Here is a 26,082-nt window from a genome sequence, read left to right as displayed (position 1 = left end):
CGAGGAGCACCTGCAGCGCTGCACGCAGCTTCTCGAGCCCCACCGCCTCTCCCCAGACTGCGTCTCCCTCTACATACAGGCCCAGGTGGGCCGGGGCTGTGACGGCCGAAGGGGTACCGGTGGTGGGGGGCTGTGAGGTGTGCGCTGCCCTGGCAGCGTGCGGCCCGAGGCTCTGAGAGAGAGGCCGGGGTCTGTCTGGGTGGCGTCAGGCGGAGGGGGGTGCTGTGTCTGTGGGCCGTGCTGCGTGGTCTCGTATGGCTTGTTTAATAATAATAAACGTCAGGGCTGTGGGCCGTTATTCCGTGCTCAAAGAAATAATTCACAGGTGAGGGCTGTGGAGGGATGCTGTTCTCTTTCAAGCTTGCTGCTGATGCCTCCGGGTGTGCAGAGCGCTTAACTGTGTTCTCTTAATAGAAACTGGGTGTTGACAAAGCAGTGTACTCTTCAGATAGACTGAGCTTGTTTAATAATAATAAACGTCAGGGCTGTGGGCCGTTATTCCGTGCTCAAAGAAATAATTCACAGGTGAGGGCTGTGGAGGGATGCTGTTCTCTTTCAAGCTTGCTGCTGATGCCTCCGGGTGTGCAGAGCGCTTAACTGTGTTCTCTTAATAGAAACTGGGTGTTGACAAAGCAGTGTACTCTTCAGATAGACTGAGACAGAATTTGTGAGAACTGAGCAAGGTGAAATTAGTAGAAGACCTCAGTATGTCCAGAACTTACTTGTGATTCCTTACCTGTCATTGGTTGTCAAAGTAAAATTGGGAGATGCTTTTATTTATGCAGTATCCCGAAAAGGTAGATTGTTCTCAAAAGCTGTCGCTTGTTTGCTGTTCAGCCTTGTGGTTTATTTCTTAATCTATTATATTTCATTTCAGATGAATGAATATAGTCTCGTAGGGTTAGAAGTAATAATATTAATCTCTTTATTCTGAAGTAAGTAATACTGCTAACAAAATTGGTTCTTACCATATGATGATTCACAAAAGGGCATTTGCTCAACTGCTTCATCATGGTAGCTGCTGTATATCAGCTACCTCTAGATATCTCTACCTCTAGACTTTAAATTAAATAGAGCAGTTATTTAGATGTCTCTGTCAAAAATGGCTGCTCTAATTAGAAGAGGCTTGGTAGTACTTCCTTGTCAACCATTGCAAAACTGTCAAGGAATTGTGTGTTCATGCGGAAAGGGGCTAGTTAAACAGTGACTTGTCTCACGTTGGTTAAATTAACAGTTGTCTGGAATTTGTGAGGTTACACCTGCTCATTGTCCTTCAGTGTGATGCTTTGGGTACACTGCTACGAATCTATTACTCATTATAGATTGGAGATTACTTGAGAAGCCAGTCAAAATAAGATAACATCTTCCCAGTGTGTGTTGCTGGGGAGTTGTTTTGTGGCTGAGGACCGGGGGTTCCACTGTGCTTTTGAACTGGTGTGTTGGAAAGTGGAACTTTTCTCCATGGGACAAATGCTGTCCTTTGCATGGGCTTTGCTGTTCGGGGGGCCCTTAGGAAATAGCAGAATAAAGTTTATGTGTTACCTATGTGAAGTGCTGTGGTCCAACAGAAGACATGTCTGCTGTCATCAGGCATGCAGCTGAGAGCAATGATGATAAATGAGCATGCCCTCAGCTTTCTGTCCCAAGGACTATAGAAGACTTGAGTATTTAACACAAAAAAAAATCTGATATGAAAGCAGTAATTGTCAACAGTGGCCATACTTCTCCATCGGCGTGTTCTAGGTTGTATGGAGTATGTTGTCACAGCACTGACTTCTATTTTAAAAGAAGGAGCATTCCTTTTTCCTGCTGTGCCTGTTTCTGTAGCCCTGGTTCTAATTTCTGAGCTTCTGCATGAGGATGTGTATCACAGTTTCGGTCTAATTAAATCTGGGCCATTCTACTGCTCAGCTGTGGGCAAAGTATTTCTTCAAAGAATTAAATTAGCACATCAGACATGGATTGTTATTAATGCTTTCATCTTTATTAATAAAATTAGAGGTACTTTTTTGTAAAAGGTGAGTTCACAGATGCGGTAACGTTACTGTGTATATTGCTGTAAAAAATTTGAAGGCAGGCATCTATAGCTTTTGCATCTTAATGGTTCTTACAATCTCTTTTAATTGTTGAAAATATACACGCATTCATTCCTAGCATATCTTTTTCCAGTTAAATATTTCTACAGTCATGACAGCAAATTTCTAATGGTTCCTTTTATGATACCGTATATGCTATAAAAGCTGCACAAATCTGATGCAGAACATACTATATGGAAAAAGTTCATTATTTGAATACAGCAGTCCTAACTTAGCAGAGTAAACACAGAAAATTGCAGTTTGTTAGGCGAATTCTGTACGTATTTGCTGCTGTGTGATAACCTTCCTTTTTGAGCAACTGGCAAAAAAATGGGTGGGCACAATTTTTGCTTTGTGAAATCCATTGTATTAGAACATGTACACGTAAGGATAAAGACTGATAAATTGTCTGGAGAAAAAGTGTAATGTAAATGGAACATAATGGGAAAATAACTATCTTGTTTTTCCTTTTACCTTTAGAACAATCTAGGTATCCTGTGGTCTGAAAGGGATGAAATTAAAACTGCGCAAACTTACTTGGAATCTGCAGAAGCCTTGTATAATCAATACATGAAAGAGGTACTGTGTTAATTAATATTGTGGCAGGTCTTACTTTCATGTGCCACTCATAGTTTTAGTAATCTTTGAAAAAGCATACAATGGAACTTGAGTTTCTGAGCTCTGTACTGGCTGCTATGATATTTCTGAAAAATTACATGATTTGTACTGCTAGCATAGGAAGAGGCAAACTAGAGGATCACTTGCTAATTTCAAAATGGACTTACGCAGGAAAGTAATTTTTCTCAAGAAGTAATGGCCCTTTCTGAAAGCTCTTGGATTGATAATCCAAAATTGAAGCCAGGTAGAATTTAGCTTTTAATTAAGACTGTTCTTAATCTTGTCTTGGAAATGCTGTAGGTTGTCAATCCATTGCTTTCAGTGGGAAGAGGAAACAAGACTAATATTTGAATGGTTTGCTCTGACTGTGCACAGTATTCCATAGAGGCAAGTAGTTTAGTTCCGTGTCCAAGAGGACAATCTTATAAACAGCTAAACCCCGCATGCATATTAAATGACTTTTTGAGTTGTGGATTCTGCTGTGTATCAACAAAGACTCCCTTGTGCTATTTTTAAGCTCTTTGCAAAGCTCTTCCTACACTGACTTGCCTCAGGGACAGTTAACCAGTGAGCTGAAAACATTTGTGGCTTTAAAGGAGCAGTATCTGTGTTTCAGGACAGCTATAAAGGTTGGACAAAACATAGTTTAATGAAATTGCAGTTCAGGTTTTACATGAACTTGGTTTATAGCATGGATTATTCTTGTGGAAATTTTAGAATAGGTTAGTCTTTATCGGTTGGTTACTGCTGTATTGCCACCTTTGTAGCCATGCTGGTCTACAGGGATAGGAGAGGTAGGTAATGGATCCAGAAAAAACCCCCACTTGTGCTGAAAAGCTCGTCTGTTTATTTTCTGCCCTCTGGATTGGTTGGTCTGACTAGAGATACTACATCTCTCCACAGACCCTTTCTCTAATTAATTCCTGATGTTCAACTTAGATATTTATACCCAGCCAGGCATGATATTGTTGGCTTCTACATCGCCTCTGAAAGATTCTGGCACTTGTTCTAGGGGTTATGGAATTGAACCAGTACTGCCATATATTTCAGTGGATTAGACAATACTTCCAAATGCTTCACATTTTTACTGTGGGCTTTTCTGAAACTGTTAATTTTTGTCAGTTATCTGCATGCATTGCTGGGTAATGGCTAGTGAATAATCCTTCTGGGACTTTGCTGCCTGGCTAAGGTGTATGTACATGACTGTCAATAAGCCCACATCAGATTTTTTTTTGCATTTTTTCCCACAACATTTTTTTTTTTATTTGCCACTTATATTTCAGGGCATCATATAGTCAAGCATAACTATGCCTAAAGACTTTCTTTTAAAGGAACTACAGCAAAAGACTGTTTTTGTGGTAACTTTATTAGACTTTTGTCACGTTTCTCTGAAAGTACTGAACTGTATTTGGCGTAATGTGCGAAGAATTAACAAAAAACCCCCAACGAAAAACACAGGGCCTGGGGGAGCCTGTTTAACTGTTTTACGGTTTATAAAGAGGACTTGAGTTGCTTGCAGTGCCGTTTGATCTTTAGGATTTATACAACCATGACAACACTCGTCAATCACAAATTATGAAAATGTGAATATACTTTTCTTAACAGTCCATATTTTTGGGCTATTGGGAAGCCTTCCTGTGTGGGAATCTTTGGTAAACTGTTAATGATTGAGGCATTTTCCTGAACTGATGGATTTAGTCGTTTCCTAACTGTGTCTAGTTAACTTACAAATTGGATGGGCTTATTTTTTTCCCCCTAAAGCAACTAGAGCAAAACCAAGGCAATTGGAAGAATACAATCAGTTTGGTAGAGATAAAAGAACCTTTTACTTTCTGCTCCTGAATGTTTTGAGTTTATATATATTTTAAATTTTTTTCCAAACAATAATTAGCTATTGTAACAACATTTTTCTGTTAGGAAAGCTGTTTGATTGTTTAATGCACTGCAATGAAAATCTGAGGGTGCTAAACTTCATGGGCAGGGGCTTGGGTTAATAAAGTCCACCCAAAAAGGAGAGTTGTAGAGCTCTTCCTAAGGATAATTAAAGGCATAAGGCATCAGAGGGTAAATCTATAGATACGGAAGGAGGCAAGGGTCTTGCTCACTGTGTCATTTCAGTTGCTTTCTTTGCAGGAGTGGCTCTAGTCTTGTTCAAGGTTTGGGAGCCTCTGGAAGGTTGTACGCCTTTCTATCTAAAGAAAACAAGATGGGGGGTTTAAATTCGCATCTTAAGAACTAATGAGGTATAAACAGAAAACCCTAAAGGTTAAAAGATCAAAGTATTTCTTTGGACTGCTTTTTATTTGTTGCCTTACTTTCTCTTGGGCTAAGAAATAAATGGGCTTAGGAGAGGGCTAGGGAAGTTGCCTACTAAGCTGGGCTTTGTTGCTAGCAGACATACTGAACATCCTTCAGGATGCACTGTGCAATGGAAAAAAAGCCACTTTTAGAAAGACACCTTCATTTGAAGTGTTTTCGAATTGACATCTGAAGTTATTCACAGTTACAAAGGAAGTTAGATAAGCACAGACTAGTAAAACTTTGCCATAAGCAATGTTAATCTGTTGGGCTTGCCAGTTACGCTGACTCTAACTTTATTGACAGTTGTTTTAAGGCAAGGTTGAACAGACCTGCAAGCTGCATAGTTGTCACTGTTCTGCATTCATCTCGGAAACTAATGTCACAGAATGCACAAAAATCAGTTTAAAATCAGAGTTACTTCTATGTGCACAGCAATGTTTTACTTTCTGTTCCTGATGAGGGAAAATAAACTATTTTGTATGTGTCATGAAATCTATCTCAGGATTCTCACAGAACTCATGGTTTAAAAAACAAAAAAGCATTTCTAAATGTAGTAGTACACATCATTAATAGCTCGTGTGTAGGTCATGCCTTATATCAAGGCTTAGCAGTTTCATTCTCCAAAGGTGTGGCCTGTTGTCTCATTCATATATTTGAGTAAATAGTCTTACCAGGTGGTGAGTAAAGGGAGTCATTTCACAGTGGTAAGTCTTTACAGCAGGTCTGCCGAGTAGTCTCTGCACATAATGTTCTTTGCAGTACTTCCTGCAGGATGTTTTCTTCTTACTGATTAGTGCAGCTGGACAAATGAATATTTTACACTTGAAGGCATGCTTAGTATTAAAGTGATGCTTTAAAACCATTGTGTTATTGTACAAACTAAAGATACTGAGTTACAGTCCTGTAGAATCCAGGTTGAGTGTTTCTGGTGCAGACAGCATGCACTGCTTCTGTAAGCAGAAGTCTTCTACAAGCTGGAAACCTTGTAATTCTGTATGGAATTTTGTCTGTCTTCCTCTACATCTCCTGAGCTTTGTGGAATTGCTCCAGAGATGTGACATTCAGATGGGTGTAGGTGCATTATGTGAAGTTTCGATGAATTTGGGTTTGAAAAGTGGTAAATCCTGTGCAGCCAGAAGAGGGAGCACTATGTTACAAATGAAGAGAAATGTAGTTTACTGAATGTCTCATGCACTCTTGCAGGATGGAAATCCTCCCCTGGATCCTAGTGAACATTTCATGGCAGAAGAAGAAAAACTTACAGACCAAGAAAGATCCAAAAGGTGGGTGCGTACGGCATACCTAGGTTATGATTACTTTTTTTAATTTATGAGGTTGTATTTAGGCGGGGGGGGGGGAAGAAAATCTAAAGAGGCTGTTGTTTTTTCCAGATTTGAAAAAGCCTATACACATACTCTGTATTATCTGGCACAAGTCTACCAACACCTGGAGATGATTGAGAAGGCTGCTCAGTATTGCCACACTACTCTTAAACGACAGCTTGAGTATTGTGGCTACTACCCAGTAGAATGGGCACTCAATGCTGCTACTTTGTCACAGTACTATCTCTCTAAGGTAATATACCTAATCTTTTTCTGCTATAATTATATCACAAATGTAACTATCAAGTAAGACAGTTGTTTAAACAGCTGTTTGAGACAGGGCTCTGTGTCGAATTAAAAATGTGTGCCTATAAAACCACGAGTTACTTTCTGACGTGAAACATCTGTTAGTTTTTTCTGAAGAAGACATAGTGGTTTTCCTGTGTGGTTGTGATGGCAGTGGGAAAAATGAGCAGCGGTGTAGACTTAAGGAAAGGTCTACAGTTTATGAAGTATCAGTAGTGATGTGACACGGTGCTCTTAAGGAAAACTTGAAGGTTATAATCACTTAAATTTAAATTGTTTCTTGTAATTATATTGTTGTCTTACAATAAAGAGTTTAAAAACAAAAGCATCTGAGGGCCAAAGTATCACACATTGTACGGTTCCTATAAATTATTGTCCTTTGTACCTTCGCACATGCTTAAGACTTGTCTGAGCCTATGTGAACGTTAAAGTGAATACGTAAGACGGTGGCTGTTTGCTTCCACACATCTGTGTTGAAATGCTTCAGTTTTATTTAGGAATTTCTATATTCCAGACTATTCCAGTGCTCTTTTCTGATGCTTAAAAGACTTCTGCCATGCCTAAACCCGTTAATGCTAATTTCAATAGTAACTTGTAATTTCCATGTCTTTTTGATGCATTGATAGCACTAAGCATTAAGTAATGCACTGCCAAGTATGGGTAAAGGAATCTAAATCTCACCCATAACGTTGACTTGTGTGTCCATCTTATTCCGACTAACACCCTGTGATACAGTCTTTACCACAAGACGTCACTTCCTTTACCGCAAGGAAGCGATAGTAACATAGAACAGCGAAAATGTTCACAATGTGTCTATCTAATGTTAAAATATTAATTATTAAAGCTAATATTAAAAGCAAGGCTAGCTATTGTAGCTGTGGTAGAGAGAAAACAGTTAGTTAGAAAATACTGTATTCAGTAGCAAATGTGGAAAAATTGTGTGTTTTCTTCCAGTCTCCAGGGCAATATGCTCCAGAGCCTCTCAGTTCTGTCGCTTCCTTTGTGTTCGTGTATCTTTACTATCTCAGGCGAGGGGTGTAGCCAAGCTGAGCGCAGTGCTTGCGCTGCTTATACTAGTGATAAATGCTGCCATTTCTGTTTCTCTCAGCAATGCTTTATGGAGTCCCGACACTGTTTAGCAGCAGCCAGTGTCATCTTTAGCCAAGCTGGACAGGTGCCATCTGCTGAAGACAGTAAGTTCATATAAAAGTTTTGAACAAAACATTGTGTATTAAGCATCACTGATATGTAATGTTAAAAGTGAAGTCTAACAATATGTACAAAACTTACCCCAGTGTTAATTTCCTAAAATCTTTTTAATGAACACTGAAGTGGAACGTTTCTGAAGAGCTCCTTAAGATTGGCTACGATTAAACCCTGTGAGGAAAAACTCACATTCTTGTTGGCTGGTGTTTCAGAAAGCATATCAGAATAAAAGTGAAATTTAAACCGATACCCATTTCAATAGTGGCAATGTCTCTGTTCACCCTTTTGTTCTTGTACATGTGCTTCAAGTGCAGCTTGCCTTTGCTTCACAGTGATCAGAGGGCAGTGGTTCAATGAACCAAACCAGATGCTTCGTGGAATAGTTTTAAAAGAGGGAGGGAAATTGCAGAACACCAAATTCAGAAGTTACTTGCATTGTCTTTTGTTGCTGGATGCTGCAGCCTCATTAATGGCTATTTTTGGAGTTGTAGCTCCCCTCCATGTCATTTTGAGTATTGATGCAAAAGAACAACTGTGTGGTTCGGTGTGAAGATCAGTAAAAGACACTCAGAGAAGTGACCACAGTTTTAAGAACCTGTGGTTACATGATAGTGTCAGTACTTAAAAGAAATCCTCTATTTTCGGCTTAGTCTTTGCTTATCTGCAGCACAGCCTTTTACATTCTGTGTCTTGGGCAACTGAAAGCTTCAAATCAACAGAGCTTTAACTCGTGGAGACTGAACAAGTACTCAGGGTAGCCCCTGTGTGAGTTCATAACTGTCACTTTGAACGGCGAATATATTGGCTAACTTTTAATGGTTTGAGCTGTTTAGAACACAAGCTCTTTAGTCCACTGATGTTGTTATTTCAGGTTAAAATATAACCTGAATAGACACAACCGAGTTTCATTTAATTGAAGTTCAGTGGCAGTACATTAATTAATTGCTTTTAGTATTTCTCTTAGCTCAAAAATACAGAACTCTATGCAGTTGCTTTTCTTTACTATTTAGTACTTAGAGGGTGGTGTCACTCATCCTGAAACTTTCTAGTTTCAGGGAAACGAGGCTGTCATGAGTCAGGTTATGCTGATCTAGGCTGTTTGAAAATGGTATATTATGAAATATTCAGTAGGTCTGAAGCAGTGTTTGTGGGCTTCCATAGCTACCTGACTGCACGGTTGTCAGAGTTCATTTATATGATACGTAAGCCAAAAAATGATTAATGTTTTCAGTAGTTGAAACATACCGTCAGTTACAGTCTCAAATCCGGGTGTGAGAGTGGAAATGGTAGATGAGTCCTATTTTCAATTGTACTTCATAGACTTCTTGCGTGATGTTTGGGCAAGTCAACTAACTTCTGTCTCGGCTTCCTCCCACGCCAAACAGAAGTAGTGATATTTGTGTTTATTTCAATGGAGTGAATGTTTCTCCTATTTTCCCTTCTTTTTCACAGTACAGAGAGATGGGCTGTGGACTTGAAGATCATTTATGCAGAAAGTTTGAAGTTACAGAAAGACTAATACACAGTCAGCATTGGCCACTCCCAAGCACATTCATTCTGTTGTGTTAATTGGTATATAAACAAACACAGATATTTAGTAAAGGTGCTTTTTCTTAGATTAGCAACAATTCTCTTTTCCTTAATAAGAAAAACTTGATTGGCTCTAATGAAAGATAATGAACCCAGTAGATCTGAGTCTGAAGTTGGCACTTTACTTGGTGAACATGAATGCTACCATCCCCTCATTGTTCAGCTAACTCACTGCCTTCTGCCCAGAGACTGGGAAATGAGTTCTTTTTGAAATGCGTTCTGTTTCTGAAAACCTTATCTCGATACATCGGCAGTGCTGCTACTTAGGACAGTGGAGAGACTGTGGGGAGAAAAATCCAGAAGTTGTAGAGCTAATAAATCTTATGTTAGTACCAGGTAGATTAACCAAAGGCAGTTTCCCCTACTTTTGTTCCCTTTTTTGGTAGCAAGTCTGGGGCCCGCTGCAATACAAATACCCTGATCACCCTCAGAAACCATTACTGGACAGGCAGCCTGAATCTCAGGAAACAAATTGTCATGATTTCTTTCTCTTGTTACAAAGAGACATGAAAACCTTTTCCAGTAAAACATCTCCAAGATCAAAGGTCTTTTAAAACATAGATTGTGATCTTCAGGGTTTTTTTTAAGAATTCATGCATGACAAATCCATGTTAACCTAGATGTGTCCCTACCAGAATGACAGTGTACAGAATTAGCATATAAACTAATGTGGAGAACGTATTTCTGTCTCAAACAAGTAATGTATTCTTTGCATGTAACATTGGAGGTTCTTGCTGGAATACTCGAGTTCTCTTAAGGTTTTTATGTGTTTATGTCCATTCGATAGATGAAACGGAGCAAGACCAACAGGACCTTCGACAGCGAAAAGCTGAAATTGCAAGATGCTGGATTAAGTATTGCCTGAATCTCCTGCAAAGCGCTCGGAAATTACTTGAGGTAACAGAAGATCTGTTCTGTAGCTGTCATTTTAAAAAAACCAAACACAGTCTATTTTGATGTTTGTTAACAGGAAGCAATTCATACTTGGTAGCAAATGATGAACAGTTGCCCAATGGATAATACAATAAATGCTTCAGTGTGGCAGGTATTTCATAGTAGGCTTTGACTTTAATGCAGCCCTTGGATAGAAGCACAGATAGGAGACCAGCTCTCTAGCATGATCAGTGCACTGCTTGTACAGCAACTTCTCAAATTTCCCTCCTCTCTGCTGTATTTTCTTGTGGCTTGATTTGGCAGATTACTCTTTATTTAACTTCTAGAAAGAACATCTTCATATGCAACAGTTTTCTGTGCTGGTGTTCTCATTCATTCAAGCATTTGACTCATTTAAACGTTCACTTCATTCGTGTAATCATTCATTTGAATGCTTAAACTCAGCGTTTGCTGAAATTCTTTGCAGAAGCGGAGCCTTTGGGCTTGACACTTGTTATTTTGGCTGTATTGTCACACAGGGTAGGGAGACTAAATTGTCTTAGTCTTATGTTTTACAAAGTTGAGCCTGTAATTTACATGCTGTTTTGTGAACGTAAGGTCTGATATGCCAGTGTGTCTTCTCTTCTGTCTCATTGCTAAATAGTTTGTATTTCAAAGGTGACTCGTGAAGAAAATGATTCAGGGTAAGTCGCTCTTTGTAGTAAGCCACATGCATTTTTAATGAGTATGCTTTGTCATTTCAGGATAACATAGGAGAGCTGGATCCAGACAGGCAATTGGAACTTAAAGCCCAAAGGAAAAAAGAAGAGGATGAAAAAGAGAAGGGCAGGAAGAAAGCTGTCCTTTTTGGGACGAGTGATATATGTGACTCTGTCTTAGCCATGGAAGAGAAAGTGAGCAGTGTATATCCTTTAGATTTTCAAGAAGCCAGAGCAATCTTCCTCGTTGGTCAGAACTATGTTCAGGAAGCAAAAGAGTTCTTTCAGGTTGATGGTTATGTTACTGACCATATTGAAATTGTTCAGGATCACAGTGCTTTGTTTAAGGTACTTGCTTTCTTTGAAGAAGACTATGAGAGACGTTGCAAAATGCACAAGCGTAGAATAGACATGCTGGAGCCTATATATGCAGACTTGAATCCACAGTACTATCTGTTGATTAGTAGGCAGCTTCAGTTTGAACTAGCCGACACCTATTATGAGATGATGGATTTAAAGGTAGCTATTGGTAACAGGCTAGAGGAGCTAGACTCCCACACAATTAAAAAAATTAATTCTCTGGCTCATTTAGCAATCAAATATTATGAACTCTTCTTAGATTCTTTGAGGAACCCAGATAAGGTGTTTCCTGAAGAGCTTGAGGAAGATGTTCTTCGCCCGGCAATGGTGGCTAAATTTCATATTGCACGACTATATGGTAAGCTTATTACATCGGATAGCAAAAAGCAACTGGAAAATATGCAGACATCATTGGAATATTACACATTTCTGGTAGACTATTGTGAGAAGTACCCAGATGCCGTCCGTGCTGTTGAAACTGAACTAGAACTCAGTAAGGAGATGGTGGGTCTTCTTCCAACAAGAATGGAGAGGCTAAGAGCAAAACTCTGTCCCTTTATATAAATACTTGCCTTGAAGGAAATGTGCACTGTTAAAATGGTATCTGTCAAAACCAGTGCTGTCGGACAACTTTGTACTCATTGATAGACTCAGTTGTCTATGGTTCGGCAGGGCACCTGGAGCCTGCAGTAGTGTAACTTTGTGAAAAACTCCGAGCTCTCCTGTTCAGTAGCTCACCCACACTAATGGTATAAACTTTAAATGTGAAGTGAATGTCCAGCTAATGCTTTGTATAGTTTGTCCTGTATGTAAATATAAACCTTTTCTCCCTTAGGGTTTTTTCTTTGGCGTATGGTTCAGTTTCTAAATGTAGTGCTGTATGAAAACTGTTTCTTTTAAGAGAATCTGTTTTCTCTGGGAAAATTTTTCTAAGAAACCTGAGGCACGTTCTTCCAACTAGAATACTTTTTATCTCTTCTAACCTTTGTCCCCAGAAAACTTGATCTGTATGATGGGAATTTATGTTATTTTCAATATTTATTCTGTATGTTGCTCAGTGTTTTCTTTGTTCCCCTGTTAATCAAAACCAAGTTGATGGAGGCTCAATAAATGGACTAGCTTGGCTACATTTTTTTCAGAGTCCTTAGAATTCTGTTTGCTCATGTCTCACTAAGATACAATATACATTACAACTTTGGCCAAAATAAATAGCTGTGCAAGTGTTTCCACGTGAGTATCTTCAGCAAAAACACGTGAGCAACTGAAGTGCCAGAACTGAGAGCAAGCGAGTGGCAAGCTTTCCTGCTTGTGGTGGGAGGAGATACCCCGCTCTTAATACACTGTGGAGAATTCACAGGGTAAGAGGCAACTCCAGACAGTTGCTGAATACAGCTCAAAGGGCTGGGATGCCATGGGTGGTTTCTCACCTTGTGTTGGTCAGGGACCCCAGGTCCTGTCTTAGCAGGAGCTGCAAGTAGGGACCTCTCTGAAGCTGCTGCAGATCCCAGCACAGCCGAGGCGCTATTCAAAATCTGCCTGTGTGCCATTGATTGCTGACTTCTCTTAAAGCTCTCCTCATTGTCATTAAGGACCTGCTGACCTGGCAACATTCCTGGTCTTATACAACCTGTTGCCTTTGCCACCTTCTAATTTAGGCACCTGTTTACTCTCTATGGAAGACCAGGCTGCATTTCTGACCCAAAACGTACACAGAGGTTGTCTCTGTATTTCTGGTGTCCGTAAAAGGGTTATGCACCCAGACCTGTTCTAGATAAAGTGTAGGCTGAGCATATTGTCCAACTGTGTATTAAGAGAGTACGTTCAGAGGTGCCAGGGGGTATGGGAAAGTGACGTGACAAGGTGATGGGGTGTGCAGTAGCGTGCTGCTCCGTGCACCAGCAGTCTTCGCGCCGTCAAGTTCATGGGAAGACGTTCACAGCAGTAGGAGGCATTGAAGGAGAATCGTTAAAACAACTGGATCCTTCCGTGAAAAGGAGGAGGGGAAAAAACGATGTTAACTTGGAGGGTGTGAGGGGGAAGCATGTGCAAGCAAGAAGTGGTTGTACATCTTGAAAGTGTGGTAAAAATCTCTAGCTTGCAGAATTCTCCACAGAAGACTTCCAACCACAAACAAATAGGCCAACAAATGGAAACGAGAGGCAGCAACACTCAAAACAAGACCAGCTACCTGCATGCATACAGAGTAAGGGAGAGAGTGTCTGCACGTGCATGTGTGCGGTGTTTCTGTCTTACTAAATAATTGTCAGCCTCTAGGAGTTTCTTTTCTGCTGTCAGGTCTTTAGTTTGCTTTTTCTCATGGCCTGAAGTTTTCCCTGAAGGGCAGCCTGTAGTTTCTCAGTGAAACAGTTCTCAGCAGGCTGTACTGTGCGTTATTTTTGTCTATGATTTCAGTTAAAGCTAGTGTGCACTTTTACTACTAACTCATAATTGGAAAGTTGTTTTTTTTTCCCAGGTTTAGCTTCATATTTGAGTAGAAGGTGATTTCTCCCCGCAGCCCTTCTTGCATGCTTTATTATTCCACCTATAAGGGCCTTTGTGCAAATCTTTTAAAGCAAGGATTGGCTCGTCGAACTTAGTTTACTTGTAATTTGGGGAAGGACGAACACAACACACTACACTGTGGTTCTTTTAAGGCCTGTCTTTTTGAGTAATTCCTGTTTGTTCAATGATTTGAGAGAATGAACTTAAGTAAGATTGTGTGTTTAGTTTAAAAAAAAAAAAAAGTAGAGGGCAAGCTTGTTGGATTAGGCAGCAAAGCTCCCTTCAGGAATGTTGAGTTTTAACTGTGAAGTATGTGAGGTCAGGCATTTATTTCAAAGATTAATTAAAGATTAGATTCCTGTGAACTCCATTTAACCTGCATTTCTATTCCTTTTTGTACAGCAAAAAATCTTACAACTGAAACCTTCCTTCTGTTGTTCTATGAGGTTTTTTTCCTTACCCAGCATAAAGCAGCGAGGTTTATAAGAAGCCTGTGTTTGTGCAGAATTCGCATCAAGTACAAGATCTCCTCAACTCAGAGGCTATAACCTCAGCATACTTCTTCAAGTAGTGCATAATACTCGGGAGAAGTAATTTGATTTCATTAAAAACACAGTTTTGTTTTAATTGAAATGTTCTTAATTCTCATGCTGGCCAGAGACATGGTATGTGTTAATAGAATGGATCGATTGGGAAGGTTACGCTGTGCTTAAATATTTCAGGAGGGAAAAAAAACAGTTCCTTGTTCTCAATCTCTCCCTACAAGCCCATCAAAGGAAACTCTTTCTTTTATTCCCACAGGAGACATGGTATGTGTTAATAGAATGGATCGATTGGGAAGGTTACGCTGTGCTTAAATATTTCAGGAGGGGAAAAAAAACAGTTCCTTGTTCTCAATGTCTCCCTACAAGCCCATGAAAGGAAACTCTTTCTTTTTTTCCCACAGGGACCGGACCAGAGGAGAGTGGCAGGAGGTGACAGCCTGTCCTTTGCCATTCTCCCCTCTTAAGCCAGCTGAAATGCCGGGGGAAGCGGGCAGAAGCAAGCCCTCACTTCCCCTTCGCAGCAGGAAAGCAGGTCCCCTGTGTTGCAAGGGGAGCAGCGGCGGTTGCTGCCTCGGTGTGGCAAAAGCAAGAGGTCCCTGGGCTGGTTTGCACTGTTCGCCCACCCAAAGGCTCTTCTGTCGGGAGTTTTGGTCCTGCCCCGGCACAGGCTCGTGTGGCCCTGGCGAGGCAGATCGTTTCCTTCTCCATCTGCAAAATGGAGATGCCTCAGGGTATCAGTGCAGCGCTCACGCTGGGTGTAATTGCTGCTGCACTTCCACGTCCGGAAATATTGCAGGAGCCTGATTAAGCTCGACATCAGGCAAGGAGAAATAAGGCTGATCTTGTTAATGCGTGGCTTTACGCATCTCAGTTTTGTTTGGTGTTTTCGCTCAGCACTGAGAGTGCGAAGATGAGCTTTACTTGTGTGTTTCTTTTAAAAGACTGAGATAGCTGGTGTTACCTAGATGTTTTCCGTGGACCTTTTCACTATAAGATGCCCAGAAATAGGTCCTGTGAAGGAGGGCTTAGGCTAGACTGCCGGCTCACGAGGCCAACCCTTCTGTAGTCTTGAAGTTACAGAACTAAAGACTGTTATGTTAAAATCAAGCACGTAAAGTTGTGGTGAGAAGTATTTGTCAACTTTCTTTCCTCTTCAATTGCAACATCTTTGGCTACTTTAGAGCTCGCCACAAATGACTAATGTAGATTTTAAATTTGGTTTGAAAACTGCTTTTACATACTTCCAGGGAACTCTGTCCAAAGTGCCTGCTAGTTCTTTTTAATTTTGCAGTTTGGCTGGTGGTTTCTAGCTCTTCCTTGTCACGGGTAGGCGTACAAACAGTCAGCGGTTTCCTAATGAAGACTCTTTGTCTGGCTGCCTTTTTTCCAAAACCATTGTATGATTGTGTCTTTACAGCTGAAGGTCTGGATGATGTGCCGGAGAGACTGTTGGGATACTAAACACAGCGCGTTTTGCAAACAAGCTGCTTGCCTTAAGAATGTAAAAAGACTTTTAATTATTTTGTGCATACAAAATGCCAAAACCTCAAGCACTAGACTTTTAAAACATTGCTAAAACCACCTGAATTATTAAGGTCTTTGGCACTAAATTGTTATCAGCCGCTTATCTCTAAACAAATGCTCGATACCACGGTCATTTTCCATTCTGATTAGGAATTAGCAATTGTCGCTATAAAAGAGACGTATGAGTTGACATCAGAGAAGGGTGCAAGGATTTCACTGTTTGAGGTTTTTAATGCAATTTTCTGCTGAAACGACGAATTGGGCGAGTGATTGAGTGAAGGATCACAGTGGGCATGTGATGGAGTGTTAGTCACTGAACGCCATAGAGGAGTACAAGCGCTTGCGTCAGCTGCTCTGAAATCTGTGGGTGAAATGTGTGTGTGGGGAGGGAAGGAATTAACAAGATGATTTCCTGTACGTCAACTGTCTTGGAGGGGAGCAGGAGCAACTGCTTCCCAGGTGGGGTCTCAAACTGCTCAGAGTGTTGGCGATGAAATTCTTCCTGCTCTCCTGGAGCCCATCTCTGGGTAGCCAATGGGTTCAGCAAACACCAGAGAAGTTTCACAGCAGCCCATGAGAGGATGCAACCAGGTGGGCCCAGAGCCTCCTTCCGCCAGAAATCCAGGACTTTTTAAATCGCAGAGGTAGTGACACCCTAGAAGCCATGTCTCGTGCGGACAGGGAGACGAAAATGGTGATGCTGGACCTGATTGCCAGCACATGGTCTGCAGGCTACAGGAGAGGAGGGGGCAATAAAGAACAACATAACCTCCTGCCGGCAAAGTTTACTCTGAACATCAAACATTTGCTGATGGTTTCTGCGCAGACACCTAGCCCTGACGCGTGTCCCACACTGCTACCCCTCCTGCCTGTCCACATCTGGAACTTTCGTCAAATAGCTTTCAAGTCTTTTTTTATTTTAACTTCTCCATGTGCTTTGCCTTAGTGTTTTCTTACGGCACCCAGCTGCTGGTGTTACACAGGGCTCACGGAAAGACATGAACGCTCTCCACACCGTAAAGGCACAAGGTATTGCAAGGGTCTCGGGTCTCGTCTCCCTGGCCGGCCTCTCCTGGCCTCCCCACTGCACTCTTTGTTGGAAATGTTAGATGAGACGAATCCTGCCCCAGGCTTCGGCTTTCCCTGCTGGCTAACCCCATCTGATTCCTCTTCTGCACGAACAGAGATGAAAAAATAGAGCTGTTACAGAGCCTGTCTCTGAAGTAGGAAAAGGCGAAAAATGCTTTTTTTCCTAATTAATGGAAACTGTGTTTTCTAAAGGGATATGCTCATCTTAAAATCCCTTGTGCTGCCAGTTTGGTGTGTGCTGCTTCGTGCCGCAGCAGCGTCCACCCCGAGAGCATGGAGCAGATCCTTCAAAAGGGGCTTGGTGGGCTGGGGTGAGCCGGTCCCACCAGGGAGAAGCTTCCATGGCAGGCTTGCTTTTCATGCCTTTCCTCATTTTTCTCTTCTGCATGTCACATTTCAAAACAAAAGGTTATTTCTACTAAAACAAACACGCTTAAAAAATACCCAGCTCCTTTGGTCAATAAGAAATAGAAAAAACCTGTTCTCTTTTACTCTAATTTCTCCTCTTTCTCCAAGAACTCAGTGAAGATCACAAAACAATGGTAAAGGGTTGGTTAACTGGGGCCCAAACACCAGCTCTGCTCCATTTTACACATGGGATGGGAAAAGCAGATCTGGTTCATGGGGAGATCTCCAATGGAGCGTCCGTGCTTCCCATTCCTTTTCATCTTCCCAAATTTACTGATGCCCTTTCTCCCTGCACACAGCGTGAAGCTTTCATGTGGCACCGGTGGTGCTTGTGCTTAGAAATAGGTTCACACTCATGCAGGGAGTGGAGGCAAGGTGAGCTGCTTGAGGTGGATCTATGGGGGAAGAGCCCAGGGTTGATGAAAAGCATCTAAAAGCAGCTGAGCTGCTCACTTTTGTGAGGTTGTCCTCTGCTGGAAAAACCATCTTATGGGAAAATATCTGTGCCTAATATCTGGGTAACTGAGCTTGAACCAGCTACATATGTGGCAATGCCAACTGGTTTGCAATGAAAAGATGCTCACAAAGAAGCAACAGAGGAACAGGGCACCAGGCTTTACTTTTAAAACATCTTTGTCCCACCACCCTTCCCTCCCTCGTTAATTCCCTGTGGTTTTAGGGGAGTTTTCCCAAAGAGCAGCTGTGTGAAGGGGACTCCTTTCCCGCTCGCTCTGCTGCGCAGGTCCTGCTCCCAGCAAGGGCTGGGCGCTTTCACCGCAGTGCCGGCGCTGCTCTGGGATGAGGTTTTAAAGAAGGAAGGACGGCTACTGAAGTTGCCTCCCTAATCAGAAACCAGAGCTCAGCTGCTGTGTCATGTCTTAACAAGTTGTTGCTTTTAAATTATAGTCCTGATTTTGCCAGCCAAAACCTGCTGCTCCGGGCTTCAGCGCGTGGAAGCAGAAAACGTCGCACCTCCCAGCATGAAGGAAAGATACTTTTTGCCTCTTGAAGGACAGGCCTGTCGCTCGGTTAACATTTTTGGCAGAGGCGAGATCGCTGATGGGGAAAGGCCATTGGCAGTTTCCCGTCAGTCGGTGGCTGTGTTTGGTGTCAACACAGCTGTGGCTTTCCAGGAAAGATCTCTCACCGTGCACTTGTTGACCTTCATCATGGGAAAAAAACGAGGAGTTGCTCTTCTGTGTGATCTAGATGGCAGCGAATGTCCGATTTCTATGTGATGCACGTGAGCGTTAACGATTTCTTGCAAGATCTGAATCTTATCTTCACGGGTCAGGTCCTGATACTGCCCTTGGAGGCAAGAGGCGCTGGCACAAGAGGCCGAGGGATGCCATGTACTGCCCTGCTGCGCGTGCCATGAAGCTCCGGGTACACGGGCCAACACAGGGGCCAGGCGCTGTGCTCAGACGCGACCCAGGTTAAGAATTCATCTTTGCTCAGGGCTGGATTTAGAAATCCCCCCAGGTTGACCCAAACCTCCCTCCCTGGGTTGCCAGCTCTTTGTCATTTTGAGGCAGGATATATTTTTGCTTTCAGTCCCCAAAGGTTGGTTGGTTGAACGTAAGCTGGTGGCAGAAAGCACCCTTAAATCTAGGTGGGTGGCCTGCCTGGGGGGAGCTCGCTGCTGAGGGGGGTCAGGGTGATTTTGGTGTGTTTAACAGGGCAGCTCGTGGGTAGTCTCTGAGGTGGATCGATGTGCTCAGGGCCCTTTGGATGTCTAGGTCTGATGGATCTTGTCCCACCTTAGCAGCAAGTGTTGGGGAAGAAACCTGTTCTGCCTTCCCAAAAAGGTGAGATGGGCAAAAAAAATGCTCCTCTTGTTCAACCCAGCTGCCATTCAGACCCTCTCTCCTTTGCTCAGCCTGGTCTCTATTTTTTCTCTGTTGCCATCATTCTCCCTTTACTCCCTTTTCAAGCTCTGCTCATAACAGGTGTAGCCTTTCCTGTACTGGCTGCTCCCCAGAGCAGTGACATGTACAAAATATGTATTTCCACTTTCCCAGCGGAGCACATAAAGAGCTGAGCATCGTGGGCAGGGCCCAGCCCTTTGGAGCCTCCGGCTGCCCCAGACAGCTTTGCTGCTCCGCTGGGGAGGAGTGTTCGAGGGGTGCAGTGGTCAGCCTGGATCCCCCCTCGAAGCCAGGACCAAGCTTCTGCCAGCCAGGACAGGGGAAAACCTGGCCCCTGAGAGCAGAGTGACCCCGCAGCAGTTAGGGTTTATCTGATTTCCGAGCCGTTATGAATAAGAAACTTCCTTATCGGGACCCCGCTGTCTGGACGGATACTGCCTTGCCTGCTTGCCTCGACGATAAGCGCCGGGACAGTGCGTGCCTGTGCACTCCTGGGAGCCGATCCGCTGGCCAGCTGCTTGTTGGAAATAGAGGCTGCAAAGCAAACCTGCGCTGACGGGCAAGGAAAAGCAGCAGAGAGAGCAGCCTGACGCAGCTACGTCAGACCATTCCTTCAGACCAAGCTACGGTGACAGCATTTATCTGGGCTGGAGCAGGGCAGGGGTTGGTGTCCACCAAAGAATTGGCCAAAACACGCCCATGATGCCCCTCCGGGTTACTGAAATGGGCTCACTGGGATTTTTTTTCCCCTGCATCCCCTGCCCTCAACAGCAGGATGGATGCCCTCACACCAGGCACTCCTGTGGTGTGGTCCCTGTTTAGTGATGTTACTAGGTTACTCCTTATTCCTGAAGCCCATTGGGAGATAAAACAGCCCTGAGAGTTACGGGCTGTAACTCGAAGTTCATCATTAGATTTTGAAGTGTTTATTATAGCTTAGGGGGCTATTCCCAGATATTTCAAGCACATAAGGACGAGTCCTACGTGCCTGGTTGAGGGGCTTGGTGCACAGTGCTGGGGCAGCCCCCTCCCTCTGCCTGCCCCCCGCTCCCTAAATTAATGCCTTAGAAAAAAGCACAGTGCTTAATCTGCTTTGCATGTGATTTGAAAATAATGGCAGCGCTTCAGTGTGGTAGTTGTAAGGAGAGTGAGGGGTGGGTGGGAAACGTTTATGCAAAAACATAGGTGAGCAGAGATGGTGACATTTCCACCGTGTTGGTACGATGTTTGAAATCCTCTCTCTGGCCTCAAGGTGAGCACTGCGTTCTCAAATATCTGCCCCTCGTTTCTTTTCTTCTTTTTATAGGCTTGCTTATTCTGTTGGGGCATTTAGTCTTCCAATATATACACACAGGATCTATGCAAGATGAATATTATCCTATGAATCTTCCTTGCAGTTTATGTGAGGTAGATTTGAGAGAGCTGACCTAGGTACAGTGACTGTCCTCTCCTCTGGATTTAAAATATTAGACTTAAACACCCCCTCTCTCTCTTAAACTCTGACGCAATGGCACGTTTCAAGGTTAACATTCCAGTGTGGTACAGCTTGTATGCAGTTTTCCATTTCAAAAAAGAAAAAAGTGTGTTAACGTTCTGCAACTTGTAGCCTTCTAGCTCAAGATGAGATTTTTTTTTAATGAGTGCTGATTATTTGCATTTTATGTACTGAGTGGCTTACAGAGAGGTAAAAAATTGCACAGTGTTCCTTGGGCACCCCACGACACTCCGCAAAGGGCATGCTTTCCTGTTAAGACTTGCACATCCCAGATCGTCTCTGCTTCAGATCCAGGTCTCCAGTACTGCTTCCACATTTGCTGGAAGGTGGAAAGCTCTCTGCTTGCCAAGCGCAGCGAGGTGCAGGCACCGACGGAGCACAGCAGGACAGGAGGAGATGGGCACAGGCTGAAGCTCCCCACAGGTTTCTGGCCCCCATTACGCAGGGGTACATGAGATGGGAGAGCGGAAAGTTTGCTTTGGTCTTCCCATGGTTACCAATCGTAAAGCAATCTCATTTCCTGAGGCATGCTGCTACTACAGAAGAAAATAACAAAACCGCGTGGCAAAACTGCCAGCTCTACAAGTTCTCCCATCGGTTGGTAATGACGAGACAGATTGACTTGGCTCTGTGAGATCCCCCTCCAGATACAGGGGTTTTGCAACTCCCACCTTCCCCCGGTGGCTGCCCCTGTGCCTGCAGGATCCCCGGCCCCCCATGATTGTGCCCGCTGGTGGGCACCGTGCTGGCCGCATCCCGTGGATGCCGGGATGGAAAAAGCCCTGGGTTGGTGGGAAGAGCTGAAATATCCATCAGAGGCGTGCTTTCCCACACGGGGAGTTGTTTGCGCGCACTGGAGGGGTGTTTGGTGCGTGCCTGTGACCAGCGGAAAATGAGAGGTGTTATTGCAGGAACGGTTTCCGCAGCCTTCAGCAGGCGGAGGCTGATCGCCTCCCCACACGTGTTCACCCAGCTTCCTACTGACGCTGAGCACTGCCTTAAAAAAAAAAAAAAAAGAGAGAAGAAGAAGGAGTTATGTGAAAAATAGACAGTAGAAATGAGGCTGGTAGGAATAACCGCTGCATGCGAGTCCTTCCGTGCCTGCTTGGTTCGAGTCTCCTATTTTTCTCATGCCAGCAAAAAATCCCATGTGCAGAGGTTCATAATAAATCGCATCGATGCTGAACATGCAGATTGATCCCTCGGTCTGGTGGTAAATCCCAGCCTGGAGAGGCGAGCTGCTGGAGGGGTCTCCTCTGTCACTTGTGGGGTTTTGGTGGAGCACCGTGCACAGGGGGAAAGTCACTGCTCAGCCCAGATCCCCACCAGAGGCCTGCATGGACTTTCCACCGCGTAAAAATAGATTTACCACAGACGACTTACACTATCAGCTGCAGCATCGTCGAAGGTGCTGGCAGCACGTTAGGCCCACACGACGGTGCCCCAGTTAATCCAGCAGCTAATGGTATGACTAAGAAAAACCCCCATCGTTATCTATAACCTCCTTGTTTATAATTTATTCTTAAGTGAACTCAAGCCTGGTTTAAAGACAACTAAAAGGCAAGCGAAAGGTATGAGCTAGCTGAAAGGCAGCTTCCATGTATCTGTCTATGTAAGGGCTTTCATGGCTTTCCAGATGGGCTCCTTGTGGAGCCACATGCTGTCCAAACCTTTGCCACATTCCCTGGGATGCTTGCACCACACGGCAATGATCTGGCTGAGCAAATCTGCTGTGCCCTTTCAGAAAGGAGCTGATGCGTTTCTACCAGAATATATTCTCAAAATTAATACATTTTTTCATTTCTACTGTGAATATCTAAGATCCTGCTTTCAAAAAAACCCCAAACCCAGTATAAGGTTCCAGAGATAACTCACTTTTGTGGAAAAAGATTATTTCCCAGTCGGTGAAACTTGTACCGACTGCAAGCAGCCAGCTCCTAATGCTCCTGGTGGGCTGCCATGGGCTTGAGGCAGGGAAAATCACTACCCGTGCCAATGCAAAAATGCAGTTGCCTGGAAGTCGGGGGACACGAAGTGCTCCTTTTTCTCTCTGGAGGAAACAGCAAAGGCCCTGGAGTCCTCTGAGCACCGGGTACGTGCTGGGCAGGACACGCACCTGGACCACAAGTTGCCAGCAGCACATGCGTTCAGTTGGGCTGGTTGGTCCCGGGTTTGCTTTTCGGGCAAAACTGGAGATGAGGGCAGAGGGGATTTTTTTTTTTTGGAGTGATGGAGGCCGGGAGGCCAGAGCGCTGTGCTTTTCTGTACATGTCTCACTCCTGTCAATCAGGAAGCAGTGACGCAGGTTATGGGTTGGGTTTGAGGTTTTGGAAACCTTTTCTAAAAGTCGATCTCCTTGCCCCGTTGTATTTCTGAAGTGTGAAGCTGTGCTGAAGGCTGGTGGTGAGCGGGGGGATGCCGGCCAAAATGCAGCTCCTTATCAGATGTAACGGGAGGATTTTCCTGGCTATTTGTTTAATCCTCTTTGTGGGATACACAGCACAAGGTAAAACGGGGCGGTTGTTCTCTCGGTAATCCTCTTTCTGGGCTATGCAGTGTAGGCCAAGTAGGCAGCCTCCGAATTTTGCAAACTGACCTTCTTCTAGGGGTAATGAGATCTACTCAGAAAACCTGTTTTGCTAACATTTCATTTTCTGGAGGGCGAATGGTAAGAAAAGGTGCTTTTTGCTAGTAGAGCATTTCTGTGTCCCTTCCTCAGCCCCTATGAGAAAAAGACTTCATAAAATAAGTTGCTGTATGTGGGTATACTTTCAATACATGTATTTCAAGATATTTTTTTAACCGGCCCTGTCATAGTTACAGACGGAGTATGTAACAGTTCCCATGTCATAACTACTACGGTCTACTTTCTTGGGGAGGCAGGAAAGGAAACTAGTTGTAAATATGAGGAAATTAAACGGTTTAGTCGGTACAATATTGCAACAAACAGCACTAAAACAACTAAAAGGAAATGTTGATTCATGGTGACATGTACCCTGTGGATTTCTTTCTTGTGAGGCAGAAGCGCTTTTCAATCATGTAGAGTATAATCTCTCCCCAAACCAAGGCGATGACAGTGACAGCCTTTCCTCTTATGTATCTACCACTCAGAGGCTGATCTTTGAGAGATTATGGCCTGCCTTTTGTATGTTGTTTATTTGAAAATTATTCAGCTGCAGTTGTTTATTTTGTTGCCACTGTTATTATTAAAAACCTTCTTAATAACATGCTAAGAGAAGGAAATAAGTATGAGAAAGGAATATGCTGTAAAAGAAGCAGGAAATGATACCCATGAGATCTTGTTTTCTCTTAAAGAGGAGTGTAGGAGGTAGCTGAAAGTCATCTAGTACGTTATGGAAATACATAGGGCACTAGAGAAGTGTAATTACAGAAGGATATTCCCAAGAAACTGAGAAAAAATAGATAAAGTGCCAACAGGGGAAGAATGTGCCAGGAGGCTTCAGAGCAAATTAATTACATGAGACCAAAAGGAAGGACGAAATGCCGCTGTTTTTACCTTTACTTTGTGATCGTTATTTTCTCCTCTTGGTATTTTTTGAAGACTTGCTTTTCAGTGACAGCTCTGATCAGGCATCTGGGGGGCACCAGAACTGAAACCGTGGGTTTATGTAACCATGAGCTGTGTCTAGGAGACGCCTGAACGATCTCAACTGCAGCGACATGCTCCAGGAGCCTACGTAATCCCCAAATCTGGCGGCTTTTGATACACCTTGAATTTCCAACCTCCCCACCAAAACTCATCCCATCAAACTCGAAGGGGCTGAGCTGAGACGAGCAAAGCCAAAGGGAGGTTGGCCCTGACCCTTGCTGGATCCAACAGAGAAAGGGAGGGCACAGGAGCCAGCTCTCCGCTGGGGTGGCTTGTCCCCTGGAGATCTTGAGATATCTCTACCAGCTTCAGGGAGAGCTGAAGGTGGCTGAGCCTGTGGGTTCCCCGGGGACATGCTGTGCCTCAAACTGGGGATAAGCCCTGCTGTGATGTCAACGTGATGCGATGGTTTCCCACGGGCTTTCCATTTCCAATTCCCATGGACTTCCAGTGCTGCATGCAAGATGTGCACGACGTCTGTGATAGCAGGGGTGTTGCTTAGGGATATCAGTACCTGCTAAAAGAAAGCCTGCAGGGTTAATTTACTTTTTGGCAGTTGAGCAATCAGGGCCACACAAATTACTTTCTTCCGCTCCTTCAAGCTTTACTAAGTGCTCATAAAGTTAATAGGTCCTGGTGAATAACGTCCTGGTCCCAGTGAATAACATACGGCTGATTCGATCAGGTGCTCCGATGCAGAAGGCAAGGTACAAGAGAGTGAGGTGCCGACCCGACTCCTGGTCAGCTAACTGCATCGAAGAGAAGGGGCCCTGGTTTTATATGCCCACTGGTGGAGCCAACAGGATCCTTCCTCCCATGGCAGACCCATCCCTGTAAGTTCATATACTGCATGTTTGTCATTGATGCTGGCACCTAAAAATGTCTGGTATTCCCGTCTCGGTGGTCCTGCCACAGCGTGGCTCTCCCACGGGAACGTGAGGCTTTGGTGTGTTCACTTAAGAGATAATAATAAAGTTGGAATAAACTAGCTGCCACTCTGCATTTCAGGTTGAAGAGATACCAGGAGCTGGGCGACATATTCCCGCTCTCGGATGAGGAGTCCGGCTCTGGGTCTGATGTTGTGATGGAAGTGGAGCCAGCCTCCGGGTCAGGGCTCGGTGACAGCGATGGCTTCTCTGAGGCAAAGCTGCCCACCTTCCTAGCAGGCCCACGAGGCGGCGAGCTGAAGCGAAAGCTAACGGAGGAGGATTTGCTCCTGCAGGGCTAGGGACATCAGCCTCCTCGTGAGGGCAGTGGCCTCCCTTGCCCCTTCCCTGGTACCTGACCCGATGCGACGGCCACGAAATGGTTTTCAACCGACTCCAAATCAATAAAAACTTTGCCTTAAAATCTTTATTGCTTTGATTCACTGAAAAAAAAATCTTTGTTCGGTGTGAACTCGCTCCTTGTTTTTAGTGGCCGTGGCAGCCATCCCGCTTTGGGGAGAACAGGTTTCGAGGGCCCTGCCTGATCTGTGTGGATGTTACTGTGCTCCAGGGGGAATAAATTAAAAATCTCTGCGCGGTGGGAGTCGCCTGCACTTTTACAAAACTCAGCTAATCACGTAAAACCCGCCCGAGCGGCTGCCTCGCACCTCCTTGCCTACATTTCCCTAAAAAGCGCAAAATCTTGCCAAACGTTTTGGGGCCACGGCAGTTAGTTCCTGTCAGC

General features: G+C 43.8%; 2 protein-coding genes across 2 annotated transcripts; both read left to right on the top strand.

The window, feature by feature from the left end:
• The first annotated feature begins 6 nt into the window (after positions 1–6).
• On the top strand, positions 7–12,503 carry KIAA1279 (KIAA1279 ortholog). The gene is made up of 7 exons (XM_010283745.1): positions 7–85; positions 2,556–2,654; positions 6,198–6,277; positions 6,386–6,569; positions 7,731–7,815; positions 10,206–10,315; positions 11,056–12,503. The coding sequence occupies exons 2-7, from the start codon at positions 2,646–2,648 to the stop codon at positions 11,932–11,934; spliced, it is 1,347 nt and encodes a 448-aa protein (XP_010282047.1). The 5' UTR covers positions 7–85; positions 2,556–2,645; the 3' UTR covers positions 11,935–12,503.
• A 10,713-nt stretch (positions 12,504–23,216) lies between these two features.
• SRGN (serglycin) lies at positions 23,217–25,639 on the top strand. Its single transcript, XM_010283746.1, has 3 exons — positions 23,217–23,307; positions 25,097–25,244; positions 25,420–25,639. Exons 1-3 carry the CDS (start codon positions 23,217–23,219, stop codon positions 25,637–25,639), a joined length of 459 nt encoding a protein of 152 aa, XP_010282048.1.
• The last annotated feature ends 443 nt before the right edge of the window (positions 25,640–26,082 follow it).

This window comes from Phaethon lepturus, unplaced genomic scaffold (genome assembly GCF_000687285.1).
Source record: "Phaethon lepturus isolate BGI_N335 unplaced genomic scaffold, ASM68728v1 scaffold21233, whole genome shotgun sequence".
Taxonomy (NCBI): domain Eukaryota; kingdom Metazoa; phylum Chordata; class Aves; order Phaethontiformes; family Phaethontidae; genus Phaethon; species Phaethon lepturus.
Note: the sequence above shows the minus strand (reverse complement) of the source record. Positions and strands in the feature narration are given on the sequence as shown.

What these genes read in the sequence shown, in the direction of transcription:
- KIAA1279 (XM_010283745.1), top strand. An exon ending in GACCAAGAAAGATCCAAAAG is followed by an intron (nt 6,278 to 6,385) that starts GTGGGTGCGTAC and finishes TGTTTTTTCCAG; the next exon opens with ATTTGAAAAAGCCTATACAC. An exon ending in GGTGCCATCTGCTGAAGACA is followed by an intron (nt 7,816 to 10,205) that starts GTAAGTTCATAT and finishes TCCATTCGATAG; the next exon opens with ATGAAACGGAGCAAGACCAA.
- SRGN (XM_010283746.1), top strand. Translation starts at nt 23,217, where the DNA reads ATGCCGGCCAAAATGCAGCTCCTTATCAGATGTAACGGGAGGATTTTC. An exon ending in TGTGGGATACACAGCACAAG is followed by an intron (nt 23,308 to 25,096) that starts GTAAAACGGGGC and finishes TGATTCGATCAG; the next exon opens with GTGCTCCGATGCAGAAGGCA. An exon ending in CCCATGGCAGACCCATCCCT is followed by an intron (nt 25,245 to 25,419) that starts GTAAGTTCATAT and finishes TCTGCATTTCAG; the next exon opens with GTTGAAGAGATACCAGGAGC.